We start from the raw sequence: 17,763 nt of genomic DNA, 5'->3' as shown, positions 1-17,763 counted from the left end.
AACGGCCCCTCACGGCCCCTCACGGTCCCGCGAGGCGCCCGTGTCGGTTCCTCACGGGCGTTTATGGTTGTTCGTGGTCCCTCACGGGCGTTTATGGCCCTTCATGGGACTTTATGGTTCTTCGTGGTCCCTCATGGCTCTTCATGGCCCCTCACGGCCCTTTACGGTCCCTCACGGCCCCTCAGCATTCCGCGAGGCACCAGTGTCGGTCCCTCAGGGGACTTTATGGTTCTTCATGGTCCCTCACGGGTCTTCATGGCCCCTCACGGGCCTTCATGGCCCCTCACGGCCTTTTATGGTCCCTCACGGCCCCTCAGCATTCTGCGAGGTGCCGGTGTCGGTCCCTCAGGGGACTTTATGGTTCTTCATAGTCCCTCATGGGCGTTTATGGCCCTTCATGGGACTTTATGGTTCTTCGTGATCCCTCACGGGCGTTTATGGCCCTTCATGGGACTTTATGGTTCTTCGTGATCCCTCACGGGCGTTGATGGCCCTTCATGGGACTTTATGGTTCTTCATGGTCCCTCACAGCCCCTCAAGGTCCCACGAGGGGCTGGTCTGGGTCCCTCATGGGACTTTATGGTACTCCGTGGTCCCTCACAGGCGTTTATGGCCCGTCATGACCCCTCACAGCCCTTCAGGGTCCCGTGAGGCACCGGTGTCGGTCCCTCAGGGGACTTTATGGCTCTTCGTGGTCCCTCACAGCCCTTCATGGCCCCTCACGGCCCTTTATGGTCCCTCACGGCCCCTCAGCATTCCGTGAGGCACCGGTGTCGGTCCCTCAGGGGATTTTATGGTTGTTCATAGTCCCTCATGGGCGTTTATGGCCCTTCATGGGACTTTATGGTTCTTCATGATCCCTCACGGCCCTTCATGTCCTCTCACAGCCCCTCAAGGTCCCACGAGGGGCCGGTCTGGGTCCCTCATGGGACTTTATGGTACTCCGTGGTCCCTCACGGGCGTTTATAGCCCTTCATGGGACTTTATGGCCCTTCAGGGTCCTTCCAAGTGCCGGTTTCGGCCTTCATGGCCCTTCCTGGTGCCTCAGGGCCCCCTGTGATTCTCGGAAAGGTTCTGTGATGCTGTGAAGGATTCTGTGGTTCTGTAAAGGATTCTATGATTCTATGAAGGGTTCTGTGATGCTGTGAAGGTTTCTAACGGGTTCTGTGATTCTCTAAAGGTTCTGTGATTCTCTAAAAGGTTCTCAAAAGGGTTCTGTGATTCTCTGAAGGATCCTGTGATTCTCTGAAGGGTTCTCTAAATGATTCTGTGATTCTCTGAAGGATCCTGTGATTCTCTGAAGGGTTCTCTAAATGATTCTGTGATTCTCTGAAGGATCCTGTGATTCTCTGAAGGATCCTGTGATTCCCTGAAGGCTCCTGCGATGCTGTTCCAGTGATCCTGTCCCTGTAGGGATCACGGAAGGCACACAGCCACCTCTCCCTGCCACACCTCGTCCAGGGACAGCCACACCTGTCCTCTCCCTTACCTGGCTGCTGTTTGTCTCCTCTGGCCTGGCACAGGATCCCACCACCCTGGCACAGCATCAAAGTGCCTAATCAGCTGGCATGAAGGAGGGATGTTGAAGCCAATCCCAGACTTCAAAGAGCTTTTTGCTTTTTTACCTACCTCAGCCAGAACACAGGAGATTTATTCACCCAGCTGCTTTTAGTATTTCAGAGCAGAACAAGGGTCTGTCGGAGATTTATTCACCAGCTGCTTGTAGTATTTCAGAGCAGAACAAGGGTCTGTCAGAGATTTATTCACCAGCTGCTTGTAGTATTTCAGAGCAGAACAAGGGTCTGTCTCTGGTTTAGGTACGCCCCCACTGTGTTAAACCCAACTACCCTGAAAAGTTAGCATGGGTTAGAGTTTCTTCCTGAAAATTCAGAATAAAATTCCCTTGTCAGGAAAGAGAAACCTATGGAGGAGAAATTAAATTAAATTAACAGTTTGGTAAACAGACTGAGACTTTATTGAAGACATTTCAGAAGTTTATGTACAAAACAACATTCCCACCCCCATATCAGAGTGTTAGTCACCCACTGGGAACAAAGCAAGTGCCTGTGGAACACTGGCAACCTGGGGACACTCAGAGTTTGCCACGGAATTCACAGAAGGTAACAAATTCCCTTGGTTTAGAGCTGGGCGATTTCAGCCTCGGCTCAGTTAGGAACAAAGGGAATCCAAGGAGTTTTTTTCTGGAGGTAACTGAGCATGCTGGAATCTGACAGCCTCCACTGGCCTTACTCTGAGGTCAGGTCATTTAACTCTGCCAAGAGCCAGAAGCCCACCTTGGGTTTGGAAGTGGAGAGGAAGCAGCAGCCCCAGGATTGAACCTGCAGGTTTGGATCCATTTCAGAGGGCTCCAGGAGATGCCCATCACCGAGAGCACAGCAGTGTTTGCAGTTAGAGCAGAGCAGTAGCAATACCGAGGGAAAGACTCAGCCCCTTTGCTTTCCAAACACACCCACGGAGAGGCTGAGTGTCACATGGCCATTTCAACAAGCGTGTAAAAACCCCCCGAGACACAGACAGGAGCAGCAAGGGTAAATTGTGACTGAGGAGCTGTTCCTGTAGAGTTCTGTGCTCTTCTACCACGGCAGAGTTTCCCCTTGCCAGTCCAGGAAAGAACCATTTTCTTTTTCACCGAGACGGTCCAGAACAGAGAGGATGCCTGGGATGGCCTCCTGCACCTGCATGGGAGCCTGGAATGAATCAAGCTTAGGTCATTACTGGGAATATCCTGCAGAAGAGAATGAAATACATTTCAGGAGGCTCTAGAATGAAGGGGGATGTGTTTGTGTCAGAGAGAGAAAAAGCTAGATAAGCTTTCCCAGGAATTGGTCTGAGGGAGCTGGAGAGAAAGAATTAAAACAATCCACAGGTGGTGTTTTGTAATAAGCTGTTTTCCTCATAAGGTTGTTCACAAAAAGGTGGTTTCTTAGCACCCTTTCTGTAGCAAACTAGAGTATAAAAAGGAATTCTTAATGAAGTGATCAGCCTTCAGAGAATGCATGGAGTGTGTCACTCATTTATCTGTGTCATCTCTGAGTCAGCGGTGACATTTCTGTGTGTCACAGCCCACGGAGTGTGGGGTGTGTGCAGCCTGGGGCTTGGGACAGCAAGGGAGCCCCAGTGTCACACTGCCAGTGTCACACACTGCCAGCGCTGGCACTCACCATGTTTCCACCCATGTCTGTCTGAAGCCAGCCTGGGTGCAAGGAGATGCAGAGAATTCCGTCTGATTTCAGGTCTGCAGCGAGACACCGGGTGATCATGTTCAGGGCAGTCTGCAGGAGAGGAAAGCACCCATCAATGTGTGATCACCAGCCTGGAGCACCACCCCAAGCCCTGCTGCTGGGCACCTCCCTTCCACCCTGCTGGCACAGCAAGGGGCAGCAAGAGGCTCTCAGGAACTCATCCAGACTTTCTGGGAACTCTGAAAGCTCTGCCCCACAAACTTATGGCCCAAAATCAAAACAAAGTTGTAATGGAAGATAAAGTAGCATTTGAAACGGCTCAGGAGCTGGGAGGAGAATAATATTGACATAAGGACCGTGTTTTTCTGCACTAAGCACTAGACAAACATTCATTTACTTCTGAACAGGGAAAACAAGCATTTAACAGCTTCTGAGTAGGTGGTGTAGGAGAAACTGTATGTGTGATCCTGACTATCTGTACAAACTCAATCCCTGGATGTGAGAAAAGTAAAAATCCCACCTGTCAGTGACTGACATCACCACGTAGAGGTCAGCACACCTTTTGCTGAGTTTCCTGCCTGCTCTCTCTCTTGGATGGGAGCAGAACACAGCTGATGGAACCCACACTCAATGGCATCAGCTCTTCCCTGAGTGCCAAACCCCTCAGGAGGGGATCTGTACCTGAGCATTTGGGATTTGGGAGCCTGTTCTCTCAGCTCTTCCCTGAGTGCCAAACCCCTCAGGAGGGGATCTGTACCTGAGCATTTGGGATTTGGGAGCCTGTTCTCTCAGCTCTTCCCTGAGTGCCAAACCCCTCAGGAGTGGATCTGTACCTGAGCATTTGGGATTTGGGAGCCTGTTCTCTCAGCTCTTCCCTGAGTGCCAAACCCCTTGGGGGAATGGATCTGTACCTGAGCATTTGGGATTTGGGAGCCTGTTCTCTCAGCTCTTCCCTGAGTGCCAAACCCCTCAGGAGGGGATCTGTACCTGAGCATTTGGGATTTGGGAGCCTGTTCTCTCAGCTCTTCCCTGAGTGCCAAACCCCTTGGGGGAATGGATCTGTACCTGAGTATTTGGGATTTGGGAGCCTGTTCTCTCAGCTCTTCCCTGAGTGCCAAACCCCTTGGGAATGGATCTGTACCTGAGCATTTGGGATTTGGGAGCCTGTTCTCCAGGAGTGCCTCCAGGTGCAGCGTTCCACAGCTCCCACTTCCACCCAGGTGGAGATCAAGAACACTTTTTGTGTGCTGCACCCCTTGCTAAGGCCATGGTCTCTCCCTGCCCTCAGCCAGGGAGCACAGCCCAGGGCAGCCCACAAACCTTTGCTATCCTGTAGGGATAGACCTTGAGGAACATCTCGTTGGCCTGGACGAGCTGCATGGAGGCAGCCAGGGAGGACATGTTGATGATGGCAGCTCTGTGGCAGCCCATGCCGGTGCCCAGCTGCGCTGCCTTCCTCAGCAGCGGCAGGAACGCCTGTGAAAAGCAGAGTTTGCTTTCATTTGGTGATCAGGCTTGGAGCTGGATCATCCCCTCATCCAAAGCAGGAGCCCCAGCACAGCTCTGTGCCACCAGCACAGCGTGGTGATGGCTCCTCAGACCCCGTGGCCAGAGGAGACCTTCCTCCAGCAGCCTCTTCTGCCCACCTCCTGGCCCCACTGTGTCACATTCACATCCTCTGAAAAAATCCCTTGGCCCTGGAGTTTTCTCCTGGGAAGCTGAGGAGCCTCAGAGAAAAGGAAAACAATTTTTATCTCATTTGCTTCTCCTGTTTTGCTCATGTGGAATGTGTTTGGAGATTGATTGTTCCATTGGATTCTGGCCAATCATTGCCAAGCTGTGTTGGGACTCTTTCCAGAGTCACAAATTTTCATTATTATCTTTTTAGCCTACTGTAAGTGTCCTTTCTGTATTCTTATACAGTATAGTATCTTTATATATAATATCATAAGCATAATTAACCTTCTTTATACATATAGTATTCTTATAAATTGATTCATAAGAATAATAACCTTCTTTAGTACAGTATAGTATTCTTTAATATAATATAATATCATAAAGACAATAAATTAACCTTCTTTAGTACAGTATAGTATTCTTTAATATAATGTAGTATCATAAAGAAATAAATTAACCTTCTTTAGTACAGTATAGTATTCTTTAATATAATGTATATCATAAAGAAATAAATTAACCTTCTTTAGTACAGTATAGAATTCTTTACTATAATGTAGTATCATAAAGAAATAAATCAACCTTCTGAGAGCATGGAGTCAGATCCATCATTCCTCCCTGCCAAAACAACCCCCCCACCACAAAGCGACCCCACACCAGGTGCACAGACAGCAGCTGGGTGTCAGAGCTGTCTCTGAGCAGTTCCAAGGGGACAAACACCTGCACAGGTGTGGAAAAGGCCCAGGTTAAGCCCATCCAGTGCTCACCTTGGTGACCATCAGCTGGGCCACGGTGTTGGTCTCATAAATGGTGAGCATGGTCTCTGCCGTGACCTCCTCCAGCGAGGCCAGCACGTTGATGCCAGCGTTGTTGATCAGGCAGTTCAGCCCTTTGTCTCCCACAATTTCTTCCACTTCCTTCACCACTTTCTTGATGCTGTTCTCACAGACCACATCTGCAGGAGGAGGCAGGAAAAGCCCCAAGTGAACAGTGCAAGGTGTGCCTGAGACAGCCCGTGCCAAACCAGAGCTGAGGCTCGCTGGGGACGTTTGGGCAGCACACAGATTTTGTAAAATGCGCAGATTTTACAGAATTACACTTCCCCAGTGTTATCTTTAGATTTTTTTTTTAAGATGCACTCACCTAATTTCAGAAATAAAGCCCTTTACTCACCCAGTTGCAGGAGCTTGATGTTGCTGTATTGCTTGCTAAGCTGCTGCAGTTCCTAGGAAAAAGAATTATTTTTATTTTATATATATATGGATATCTCCATGGCTATTGCATAAATCACTTTGAATTCTGCACCTGCAGAATTGCAACTGAAATATTTTCCTGATTGGACTGAAGGCAGAAATTCTCCTTTGTTTTCCAGCCTGCTGAGCAGCTTTCCTAAGAGCCAGATCAGGAAATTGGACTCTTCCCCTACTTAATCCAGACTCCAGCGTGCTGGATTTTTACTGGGATATTTCCCAGCTTTAGTGCTCAGTTCTCAGCATTCCAGTAAAAACCCAGTGCCTCCCCAGTTCTGTGAGAAAATCCTAATTCTCCTGAAGCTCAGCTCGTGCTGGACACCCCTTCAGGGCAACAGGAATGCTTTTTAAAAGCCGTTTGGAATTCCTGTTTGCAGGGAAATTTTCATTTCCCCATGGGAATTTCATCTCCCCAGCAGCCTCATTCTTGTGAGTGGAGGTGAAGCCCCCCAAGAAGTCAGTCTGAGGCACAGCCACCGTCCAGGAGAACAATTCTGGAGCTCACTCAGTGCCTGTCAGCACGGCAGGCTGCTGTTCCTGCAGCAATCCCTGCTCTCCTCTGCACAAAGAGTGTCCAAACTGGATTTATGGGCCCAGCTGGAATGCTCAGGTTTCTGTGCCACGGAGCCAAGTGGGAAGCGTGGCCAAAGCCAACAGATGGATTCCATATTCCCAGTCATGTTCAGGAGACACAGCAAACCTGGCCAAACATTCCAGCCCCAGCAAATCCCTTTCTTTAGGAGCCCTTTGGGAATAGGGGTCAGGAGGGCAGGTTTGGAAAGAATCCTTCTCTGCCCCTTGGAGACACTTCAGGGACTCGGTGTCCTCTGACAAACCATAATGGATCACATCTTTTATCTCCCATCACAGCTCTCTCCAGGCTTGTTTGGGAGATTTGTTCTCCCACCCAGGCCAATCTACAACTGCAGTTAAGGCTATTAAGGGGAGGGGGAAGGAAAAACAAGTCAGAAGCACAAAACCAGAAGGCATTCCTTGCTTTGGACAGGGCCTGGTGGGACAGAATTCCATAAATTAAAGGCCCAGAGAACACCCTGTCTTGTTTCTGGATGAAACAGCTCTGCCTTGTCAAGGCCTGCAGTGATTCTGTGCCTGTGGGTTGTCCCTGGATTTCAGTCTGACAGTGTCACTCATGGATTTCAGTCTGACAGTGTCACTCAGTGCACAGTCAGCTCCACGAGTGCTCTGGCTCCTCCAGGTTTGTCCATTTATTTATAGTTCAGTTATTTATCTGCTTTACTCTCTGACAGGAACGAGCTACCAGTCCCTGCTGAAAGGCAAGAGAGGCTGAGAGGCTTCTGAAGGGAGCAAGCAATATTTTCAATTAAAAACTGAAGCATTCTCCAGGACACAGACAGCATGAAATCACAATAGCTGCGTGCAAATTAGGTTTCAAATTCAATGGGTTTTCCAGTTAATTACTTAGTTAGCAAGTGACTCCCACTTCAAGGGTTGAAATTTCTGAGAAGCAGCTCCCAGGCACAGAGCTGATCTGGACAGCTTTGGTCTTCAAGAATGTTACACATGATAGAAGCTGAAAAATCCAGTTAGAACATCTCAAAGTTGCAGGAAAGCCTCTTTTCCCTCTCCTGTGACTACAAGGAACATGAGAAAAGAAGGGCTGAGACAAGAGGTACAGCCAACACATCCCAGCTAAGGCATTTTTAATTAGTGTGCTGCGACAGATAATTTAAAAACAAGCAAGGCAAACAAAGCCCAAGCAAAAGCCACAACACAACTCCCTGACAGTGTTTATTTAGCATAGTAGCTGCAGAACTGCTCTGCACCTGAACCATCACCCCTGAGAATCAACTCGTGGGGAGTCCAAGACGAGAATTAAACTCTGATTAGCATCTGTTGTTTCCTGCTTGCTGATTTTTAATTACGATTAACAAAGAGCCCGGCCTATTCTGATTTAAACAAGATCCTCTGGCACTCAGGCCTCCAGACACAGACTCATCAGCACACGGGGTATTTATTGCTAGATTTCAACCAGGAATGTTTTGTTGTCTTTGTCATTTAGCAAAGATTTACTTTGCCTTCTTTATGAAAGCATTATCCGCTTCAGTTACAGCTCTTGGAAAGGGCCTGGCCCCACTCAGCCAGTTGGAAGCAATCAAGCCAAACAAACAGAGCCTGCAGGCAGGATAAAGGTGCTCGGGTATCCTTCACCTCATCCTGCTGGCGCTCGGGACAAAGCCAGAGGTGTATCCTATTTTTCTGCGTCCCTCTGAGCCAGATTTCAGTATCAGGGTGTTCAGCCAGCTCGCTGTTCAACCCTGGAACAGCTTCCACAGCACTGCCCTGAGCCACAGCTCTCTCTGCCTGCAGAAAAACCAGCCCTCGCTGCTGTAGGAAGTGTAAAACACTTCCAGAAAAAGAGAAAAAATAATCAAACAAAACGACTCTGCAAGAACCCAAAATTAGACAGCCTTCAAGAATGCCCCCTGTGCCTGATGCATATTCAGAAATGCCCCCTGTGCCTGATAAATCTGGTGCACAGATCGCTCAGCTGCTCTCCCCAGTTGCAAACCACATGGCTAAAATATGTGTTGGAGGGAAAAACAAGCCCCAGCTCCCACCGAGACAGTGAGCAGAGAGCTCCGGGGCTGAGCAGGGAGCAGGCACAGCTTGGAGCTTGGAGAGAGGGAAACTGAACTGCACATTGAGCCCTGGGAGCTCCCCAGAGCTCTGCAGAGGGATTTGCTCACCTGGGAGCTCTGTGAGAAAATCCTGATTCTCCTGAAGGCTCAGCTCGTGCTGGACACCCCTTCAGGACAACAGGAATGCTTTTAAAAAGCCATTTGGAATTCCTGTTTGCAGGGAAATTCCATTTCCCCATGGGAATTTCTCTTCCCCATCAGCCTCATTCTTGTGAGTGGAGGTGAAACCCACCAAGAGGCAGAGCAGGAGATGCTCCTGTGCACATCCCACAGCTCTGGGCACTTTTGAATTGATTTATTCACCTCCTCCTTCCCCATCACCCCGGGGGCTGCACCGATTTTAAGTGCAGACCTTCAGGGCAGAGTTTTCCATTGGATAGGAAAGCAGGATGGGGGAGGAAGGAGCAAAGATGGAAAAGAGGAGTGTGGGGAGAATTCCACACCCCCTGCTAACAGCACTGGGGTTGTGTCACCTTGATTTTTTAACGATTTTCTAAACCTTCTGATGTTGATATTTTTGTAAAGAACTTTTCCACACACTTTCTATAAATAACTTATTGTTTTGCATTCTTTTATGGAGGAGGAGGAGAAATTCGCTGGACTGTTGCTCTAGTGTCGTTGGAGAGGTGGCATTTTCACCCTCCTTTCCTTTTCCATTTGGAAATTTATAAATGTTGGAGTCAGAAGATAAACTCCCCTTTTTCACCCTCCCATCCACTGTCGCTTTTGGAAATTTATAAATGTTGGAATCAGAAAATAAAACTCCCCTTTTTTCACCTTGAGAACAGCAGCGTGTGTCCTACAGGGACAGAGCTGTGCCCATCTGGAGAGCCAAACCAGGACGCCAGGATTATTATTATTATTATTATTATTATTATTATTATTATTATTATTATTATTATTATTATTATTATTATTATTATTATTATTATTATTATTATTATTATTATTATTTCCCAGGAGATTTGTAGCTGCTCCCACACTGAAGGCAACCCAAAAAAAAGCAGATTGGGATCAGAGCGTGGCTGGAGGAGTCTCGGGCGCTGCTTTTCCAGGAGGGGCAGTGGTTTATCTGCCTGCCGCAGTTATCCTGTGATCTGCAGCCCATTTGTTAGGCAAATGTTCTGGGGAGGCCACCTAGGAGCTCCTCAGCCCCAGAGCTCGAGTTTTCACAACCTCTGCCAGCACGGGCTCACATGCAAAATCCCGCAGCTGTTGAGCATTCCCGCAAGGTTGGGGAGCTGCAGGAAGGAGAGAGATGCGCTGCTTTTCCTGGGGAAGGGAGCAGAGCTCACTCGGGTTCCCCCTGCACACTCGGGTTCCCCCAGCATCTCTGGACGAGCAGGTCCTTGGGGGCTCCTCTCTGTCCACTCTTTGGTGGGCTCCGAAATATTCACTCCTCACTCTGCCCAAGGTGGAGCTGTGTTTGCCGGCAGTTTGGTGTGTTTAATCACTCTTCCTCTAAAAATCAGTTTTAAAGCGTTTTCATTTCAGCTCTGCTCGTCTCCACAAGGAAATGCTGCTCTGGCAGAGCAGAGAGCAGAATTTAAAGGAACTGTCCAAATCTGTTTTCTCCAGGTTCATCCTCTCATGCAGGAGAGGCAGGGCAGGACAATTCACTTGTAACAAGGAGGATTTTTTGTATGATAGCAAAAAAACCAAGGGGAAAAAAACCCAAAATCAGAGCACCTGAATTGCTGTCAAGAGAAAAAGCACCGACCCAGGTGTGCAGAGAGAGGAAAACTCCCTCAAGTTCAGAGCCCACCAACAGGTCTGAGATGGGCCAAGGCCATTCCGTGTGCCCTGAGCTGAGGCTGCAGTGCCAATCCCTGGGGAGCAGAAACTGAACTCTGGGAGTTCAAAATGTGACTGGAAATTCAGTGATAGCAGAGAAAATAAAGGAGAGAAGGGGAAAAAAAAGGGGAAAAAAAGGGAAAAAAGGGGAAAAAAGGGGGAAAAAAGGGAAAAAAACCGGGTGAAAAGAAGGGGAAAAAGGGGGAAACGGGGGGGCCTGGGGGGAACGGGTGTGAACGGGGGTACAAGGGGAAAAAACCGGCTCCATTAGGCCCACCTGTTTCACCTCTTTGGAAAAACCTTGTGGGTCCACATAGGTGGAAAAATGGGGGACCCCCTTTTTCCCCCCCCTTCTTTTTCCTTCTCCCCGTTGTTATGCCCATGCGCGACTACCTTCCCTGCGTGCCACCTTCCCGTTTTCTCTTTTGACCCCGGCCTGTTTGTTCCCCTGCCGGATGTTCCCGTCCCACGTATTGCCCCCCCGCCGACGTGTTCACCCCTGCACATTTTAGTAACCGGCCACTGTGCACCCGGCCCTTTTACACCCCTTCCCTTTCCCCCTTCCCCTTTTCCCCCCCTTCCCCCTTTTCCCCCCCCTTCCCCTTTTCCCCCTTGTTTCCCTTGTATTCCCCCCCCCTTACCTGCCCTTTAACGTTAATTCTCCCCTCCCTTCTAACCTGTGTTTCCCCCCCCTTCCACCCTTTTCCCCCTTCCCTGCCTCATTTCCTCTTCTTTCCTCTCTCCTCGTCCCCCTCCTCCCTCCTCCTTTCCCTTCTTTCTCCCATCTCCTCTCTCCTTCCTTTTTTTTTTTCTTCCCTTACCCATCTCCCAGGGCTGGGCTGGAGCAGGTCTTTTCTTGCCCTCGCCGCCCAAGACTCAGTGGGAGCTCTTCTCCACGGTCAGAAAGTTTTGTGCCAGCTCCTTGCTCTGCAGATGGGGCAGATAACGCTGGTGAAACCACTGCAATACCTTTAGCAAAGATTTCTCTTCCTTGTGGAGTTTCCAAAGCCATCTGTTAGAAATCTGCTTTCAGCTGACTGCAGAGGTTTCTATTGATGTCCTGCCAAGGCACAGCACATGGCCTGGAGGTCCTCACAAAGAACAAAAACCCACCCTGAGCCACCGAGGACAAAACTTGCCCCCCTAAAAAATGGGAAAGCTCAGGATGCCCCCGATGTGGCCGGGGTTGCTGGAATGTGGAGACACCTCCCAGAGGCTTCCCAGGTTTCTCCCTCCAGCCAGGAGTGACCCAGACTCTTCCCAGACACACTGCACTGTCTGAGGGCTGTTTCATCTCCCTCTGCAGCTTTTACAGCCTTTTTGCTGCAGATTTTTAAATGCTGATAACACAAAAAAAAAAACCCCAAACTGATGAGCTGTGCTGAGATTTGCCCGGGTAGTGTTTCCTAGGAATCTCTTCCTGTTAAAGGAACCATTTCACCCCTCCCTGTAATGGATCCGAGACCATTAGGATGAAAAAAAACCACAGGGGCCAGTGGGAAAAGAGAAAAGACCTCTCTGAGCAGCGGCTGAAGCAGCTTCAGGGCAAACAGCCAGCAGGGAGATTTTGATCTGGCACAGGTCAGATGTCGCTGCTGCCTTCCTGTGCCACTGCCACACCGGGCTCTGGGGCGATCTGCAGGAAACAGGGCTGGGAGAGGCGCCAGCCTGGGGACAGCGGGGACAGGGGCAGGAGGGGGGATTCTGCTCAGGTAACAGCAGGGACAGGGGCAGGAGGGGGAATTCTGCTCAATAACAGCAGTGACAGGGGCAGGAGGGAGATTCTGCTCAAAAACAGCAGGGACAGGGGCAGGAGGGGGAAATTCTGCTCAATAACAGCAGGGACAGGGGCAGGAGGGGGGATTCTGCTCAGTAACAGCAGGGACAGGGGCAGGAGGGGGAATTCTGCTCAATAACAGCAGTGACAGGGGCAGGAGGGAGATTCTGCTCAATAACAGCAGGGACAGGGGCAGGAGGGGGATTCTGCTCAAAAACAGCAGGGACAGGGGCAGGAGGGGGAATTCTGCTCAAAAACAGCAGGGACAGGGGCAGGAGGGAGATTCTGCTCAATAACAGCAGGGACAGGGGCAGGAGGGGAATTCTGCTCAAAAACAGGAGTGACAGGGGCAGGAGGGGGAATTCTGCTCAAAACAGCAGGGACAGGGGCCGGAGGGGGAATTCTGCTCAATAACAGCAGTGCCAGGGGCAGGAGGGAGATCTGCTCAACAACAGCAGGGACAGGGGCAGGAGGGGAAATTCTGCTCAATAACAGCAGGGACAGGGGGCAGGAGGGGGGATTCTGCTCAAAAAACAGCAGGGGACAGGGGCAGGAGGGGGGATTCTGCCACAAAAACAGCAGTGACAGGGGCAGGAGGGGGAAATTCTGCTCAAAAACAGCAGGGACAGGGGCAGGAGGGGGATTCGCTCAATCAACAGGAGTGACAGGGGCAGGAGGGGGAATTTCTGCTCAAAAACAGCAGTGACAGGGGCAGGAGGGGGATTCTGCTCAAAAACAGCAGTGACAGGGGCAGGAGGGGGGATTCTGCTCAATAACAGCAGTGACAGGGGCAGGAGGGAGATTTCTGCTCAAAAACAGCGAGGGACAGGGGCAGGAGGGGGGATTCTGCTGCAGGTAACAGGAGTGACAGGGGCAGGAGGGGGAATTTGCTCAAAAACAGCAGGGACAGGGGCAGGAGGGGGGATTCTGCTCAAAAACAGCAGTGGACAGGGGCAGGAGGGGGGATGTCTGCACAAAAACAGCAGGGGAAGGGGCAGGAGGGGGAATTCTACTCAAAAACAGCAGGGACAGGGGCAGGAGGGGGAATTCTGCTCAAAACAGCAGTGACAGGGGCAGGAGGGGGGATTCTGCTCAAAAACAGCAGTGACAGGGGCAGGAGGGAGATTCTGCTCAAAAACAGCAGTGACAGGGGCAGGAGGGAGATTCTGCTCAATAACAGCAGGGACAGGGGCAGGAGGGGGATCTGCTCAAAACACAGCAGTGACAGGGGCAGGAGGGGGGATTCTGCTCAATAACAGCAGGGACAGGGGCAGGAGGGGGAAATTCTGCTCAAAACAGGAGTGACAGGGGCAGGAGGGAGATTCTGCTCAAAAACAGGCAGTGACAGGGGCAGGAGGGGGGATTCTGCTCAGGTAACAGCGAGTGACAGGGGCAGGAGGGGGAATTCTGCTCAAAAACAGCAGTGACAGGGGCAGGAGGGGAATTCTGCTCAAAAACAGCAGGGACAGGGGCAGGAGGGGGGATTCTGCTCAATAACAGCAGTGACAGGGGCAGGAGGGAGATTCTGCTCAATAACAGCAGGGACAGGGGCAGGAGGGGGGATTCTGCTCAAAAAACAGCAGGGACAGGGGCAGGAGGGGGAATTCTGCTCAAAACAGCAGGGACAGGGGCAGGAGGGGGAATTCTGCTCAGTAACAGCAGGGACAGGGGCAGGAGGGGGAATTCTGCTCAATAACAGCAGGGACAGGGGCAGGAGGGGGGATTCTGCTCAAAAACAGCAGTGAAAGGGGCAGGAGGGGGATTCTGCTCAATAACAGCAGTGAAAGGGGCAGGAGGGGGGAAATTCTGCTCAAAAACAGCAGGGACAGGGGCAGGAGGGGGGATTCTGCTCAGGAGTGAAAGGGACAAAATGGGGGAAATTCTGCTCAATAACAGGAGTGAAAGGAACAGAATGGAGTTTCTGCTCAGGTAAAATGAATTAAAAGGGAACAGAATGGGGTGGATTTCTGTTCAGGTAACAGGAGTGAAAAGGGAACAGAGTGGAGTGAATTTCTGCTCAGGTGCTGCCAGGAGGGGCTTGGGGAACAGGAGTTAAAGGGAGCAGAATGGGGGAATTTCTGCTCAATAACAGGAGTGAAAAGGGAACAGAGTGGAGTGAATTTCTGCTCAGGTAACAGGAGTTAAAGGGAACAGAATGGAGTGAATTTCTGCTCAGGAGTTAAAGGGACAGAATGGGGTGAATTTCTGCACAGGTAGCAGGAATTAAAGTAACAGAATTGAGTGAATTTCTACTCAGGTAACAGGAGTGAAAGGGACAAAATGGGCGAATTTCTGCTCAGGAGTGAAAAGGGAACAGAATGGGGTGAATTTCTGCTCAGGTAACATGAATTAAAAGGGAACAGAATGGAGTGAATTTCTGCTCAATAAAATAAGTTAAAGGGACAGAATGAATTTCTGCTCAATAACAGGAGTTAAAGGGAACAGAATGGAGTGAATTTCTGCTGAGGTGCTGCCAGGAGGGGCTCAGGGGAGCCACAGGGAGCAGCAGCCCTGAAAGGGAGCCGAGCACCTGATCCCAGCCTCGCTGGGCTGTTTCTCTGTGCTTTCATTCAGAAATACCCTAAATGTACCTTTGTGCTGGAGACTTTTTTTTTTTTTTAAATAAAGATCTTTTCCTTCAGTTTCATAAGGAGCTGCAGAGGTCCTTGAGGAGAAGCAGAGCTCAGCCTGCAGCTGTCACCTGGCCAGCCCTGTCCCACACCCCAGGCACCACCTTTGGAGGGTTTTTGTAGCTGAGCAGTAAACAAAGCAGCTGTGTTGGGTTTATGGCTGGGATGGTGTGATCACAATCTGTGCGAAAGGAACCGAATCCCCCTGAAGGGGCAGACACAGGGGCTCTGTTTCCCTCTGGAATTTGCATTTATCCTCGCTGGAAATGCAGGGATGGGGCTGTGGGTGTCAATTCTCCTTCCAAATACTTGGGGTGTTCCAGGGGGGTTTGGGACAGTGGCAGGGCTGAGCTCGGCTTCCTGCAGCTCCGGAGGAGCAGGGAATGGGCACCTGTGCCAGTTCCTGTGCTGCCCAAATTCCCCCTCTCCGAGGAGAGCCGAGATCAGCCCGCACACACAACAGGCGACACCGCTGGGCACAGAGTGACTGCTCACCCCCAGCGATTTACCTCCCAAAGTTCCAGAGGTGTGTGAAACTCGGTGAAATTCGAGTTTTAAAGACTCCGATAAAAGCCTGCAGGAGTCCCAAAAGGAGCGCGGTGCTGCAGCAGGAGGGACTTGGGCTGAAATGGGAGAGAGAGCGAGAGCTGCAAGTGGATCCACGGCAGCAGGTACCAAACCCAAACCCTCCTGTTTGCAGCAGGAGCTCCGAGCCCTGCCCAGCAGAGAGGGGAACTAAAAGTGATTAATTCATTGCTCATCTGGGCTTTCTGCCCTGCTGAGAAAGAGGCAGAGAGAGCTCACGGCTCCTGCTGGGGACACGGACACGCGTGGAGAGAGAGAGAGAGAGAGAAGCAAAGCTGGGGCGGGTTTCTCCCCCGGGAAAGGTTTCTGAGGGACGATGGGCTGTCCCTGCAGGGCTCCGGGCTGTGCAGATCGGGACAAGGACAGCACAGACATCTCCAGCAGCAAACCCAGCGAGAAACTCGGGATGAAAGGATGGGGGCGGCAGGAGCGCTGGAGATGCTGCAGCTGCCCGGCCGTGTTCCCGGCTCCCGGGAACGCTCCCTCTCATCCATAAACCCCAGCTCCAGCCCCGAGAGCTGCCCGGTACCGGCTCCACCCGGCCCGGCTCCTGCCCCGGACGGCAGCTCCGTCCCGGCTCCATCCCCGGCCCGGGGGCTCCGTCCCGGCTCCATCTCCCCGGCCCGGGGGCTCCGTCCCGGCTCCATCCCCGCGGCCCGGGGGCTCCGTCCCGGCTCCATCTCCCCCGGCCCGGGGGCTCCGTCCCGGCTCCATCTCTGTCCCTGCTCCATCCCAGTCCTGGCTCTCGCTGCCGCCACAGGGATGCTCGAGATGTTCCGCTTTTCCAAAGTGCCTTCTCTTCCCTCCCGACCCCTTTACCCCTCTCCGGGGACCTCCGGCGCCCCCACCCCGCTTACCTGCGCCTTCTCGGGGTACCGGCAGGTCGCAAAGACCAAATCCGGGGAGGGGCTGGCGGCTGCGAGCCCCCGCACCAGCCCCAGCCCGATGCCGCGGCTGCAGCCGGTGATGAGCACGGAGCGGCAGCGCGGCTGGGCCATGCTGCCTCGGCTCGGCTCGGCTCGGCTCGGCCCCTCCGCTCCTGGCGCTTCTTGAGCCCACGCGGTTCTCAACCTGCGCCGTGCGGAGCCGCCCCGGGCCCGCCCCCGCCGCGGCGCCTCCCCCGCCCGGCTCCGGGGCACGGAGAGAAGGACCAGGGGAAGGGGAACTGGTTCTGCTCCGGGGCACGGAGAGAAGGACCAGGGGAAGGGGAACTGGTTCTGCTCCGGGGCACGGAGAGAAGGACCAGGGGAAGGGGAACTGGTTCTGCTCCGGGGCACGGAGAGAAGGACCAGGGGAAGGGGAACTGGTTCTGCTCCGGGGCACGGAGAGAAGGACCAGGGGAAGGGGAACTGGTTCTGCTCCGGGGCACGGAGAGAAGGACCAGGGGAAGGGGAACTGGTTCTGCTCCGGGGCACGGAGAGAAGGACCAGGGGAAGGGGAACTGGTTCTTCCCCTCCCAGTCCCGGGGCAGGGAGAGAACGGCCCGAGGAAGGGGAATTGGTTCTGCCCCCGCCCGGCTCCGGGGCAGAGAAATTGTCTTTTCCCCCGCCCGGCTCCGGGGCACGGAGAAAACAGCCAGGGGACGAGGAATTGGCTTTTTCCCCTCCCGGCTCCGGGGCAGGGAGAGAGCGGCCGGGGAAGGGGAATTGGCTCTTCCCCCTCCCACAAGGACCCGAGCCCATCCCGCTCACGGCTGCTGCCCAAACTCTGTTCTATCAACTTCGGAGCCCTGCGTGTGACAGCGGCGGCCGCGGAGCCGCCCCTGAGCCCTCTGACCCTCACTGTCGGCCCCACGGAGCGGGACAAGGCTGAGCTCGCTCCCCCCAGCAGGCAGGAGGGGGCACAAGGAGAGGATTCAGCTCTAGAACGGGGGATGAAGCAGAGGGAGGAGTGAATCCCCGTTTCTGGACTCCTCACGTTCCTGCTGAGGTTTTTAGAGGGTGCCAGGCAGCAGATTTCTGTCCCTTCCTCACTGTGGGTGACCTGGTCCTGGAAATCACCACAGGACTCTGCCCTAAGCTCGTCCTCACCCCATCCTGTCCCTCCCCACATCAGGAACCTGCTCATTGCTGACCTGCACTCGTGCAGGAACTGCTACATGGAGCTTTGCAGGCTCTTTTACAGCTCTAAGCACAATATTGCTCTTTTTTAAAGATCACTACACTTCTA

The 17,763-nt window shown here is 52.3% G+C and overlaps 1 protein-coding gene across 1 annotated transcript; it reads right to left on the bottom strand.

The window, feature by feature from the left end:
- Positions 1–1,958: 1,958 nt before the first annotated feature.
- LOC103820793 (C-factor-like) lies at positions 1,959–16,631 on the bottom strand. The gene is made up of 6 exons (XM_050982675.1): positions 16,452–16,631; positions 6,051–6,102; positions 5,645–5,832; positions 4,524–4,679; positions 3,183–3,293; positions 1,959–2,708 (listed from the first exon to the last, which is right to left on the bottom strand). Exons 1-6 carry the CDS (start codon positions 16,590–16,592, stop codon positions 2,595–2,597), a joined length of 762 nt encoding a protein of 253 aa, XP_050838632.1. The 5' UTR covers positions 16,593–16,631; the 3' UTR covers positions 1,959–2,594.
- Positions 16,632–17,763: the final 1,132 nt, after the last annotated feature.

This window comes from Serinus canaria, chromosome 21, assembly GCF_022539315.1.
Source record: "Serinus canaria isolate serCan28SL12 chromosome 21, serCan2020, whole genome shotgun sequence".
Taxonomy (NCBI): Eukaryota; Metazoa; Chordata; class Aves; order Passeriformes; family Fringillidae; genus Serinus; species Serinus canaria.
Note: the sequence above shows the minus strand (reverse complement) of the source record. Positions and strands in the feature narration are given on the sequence as shown.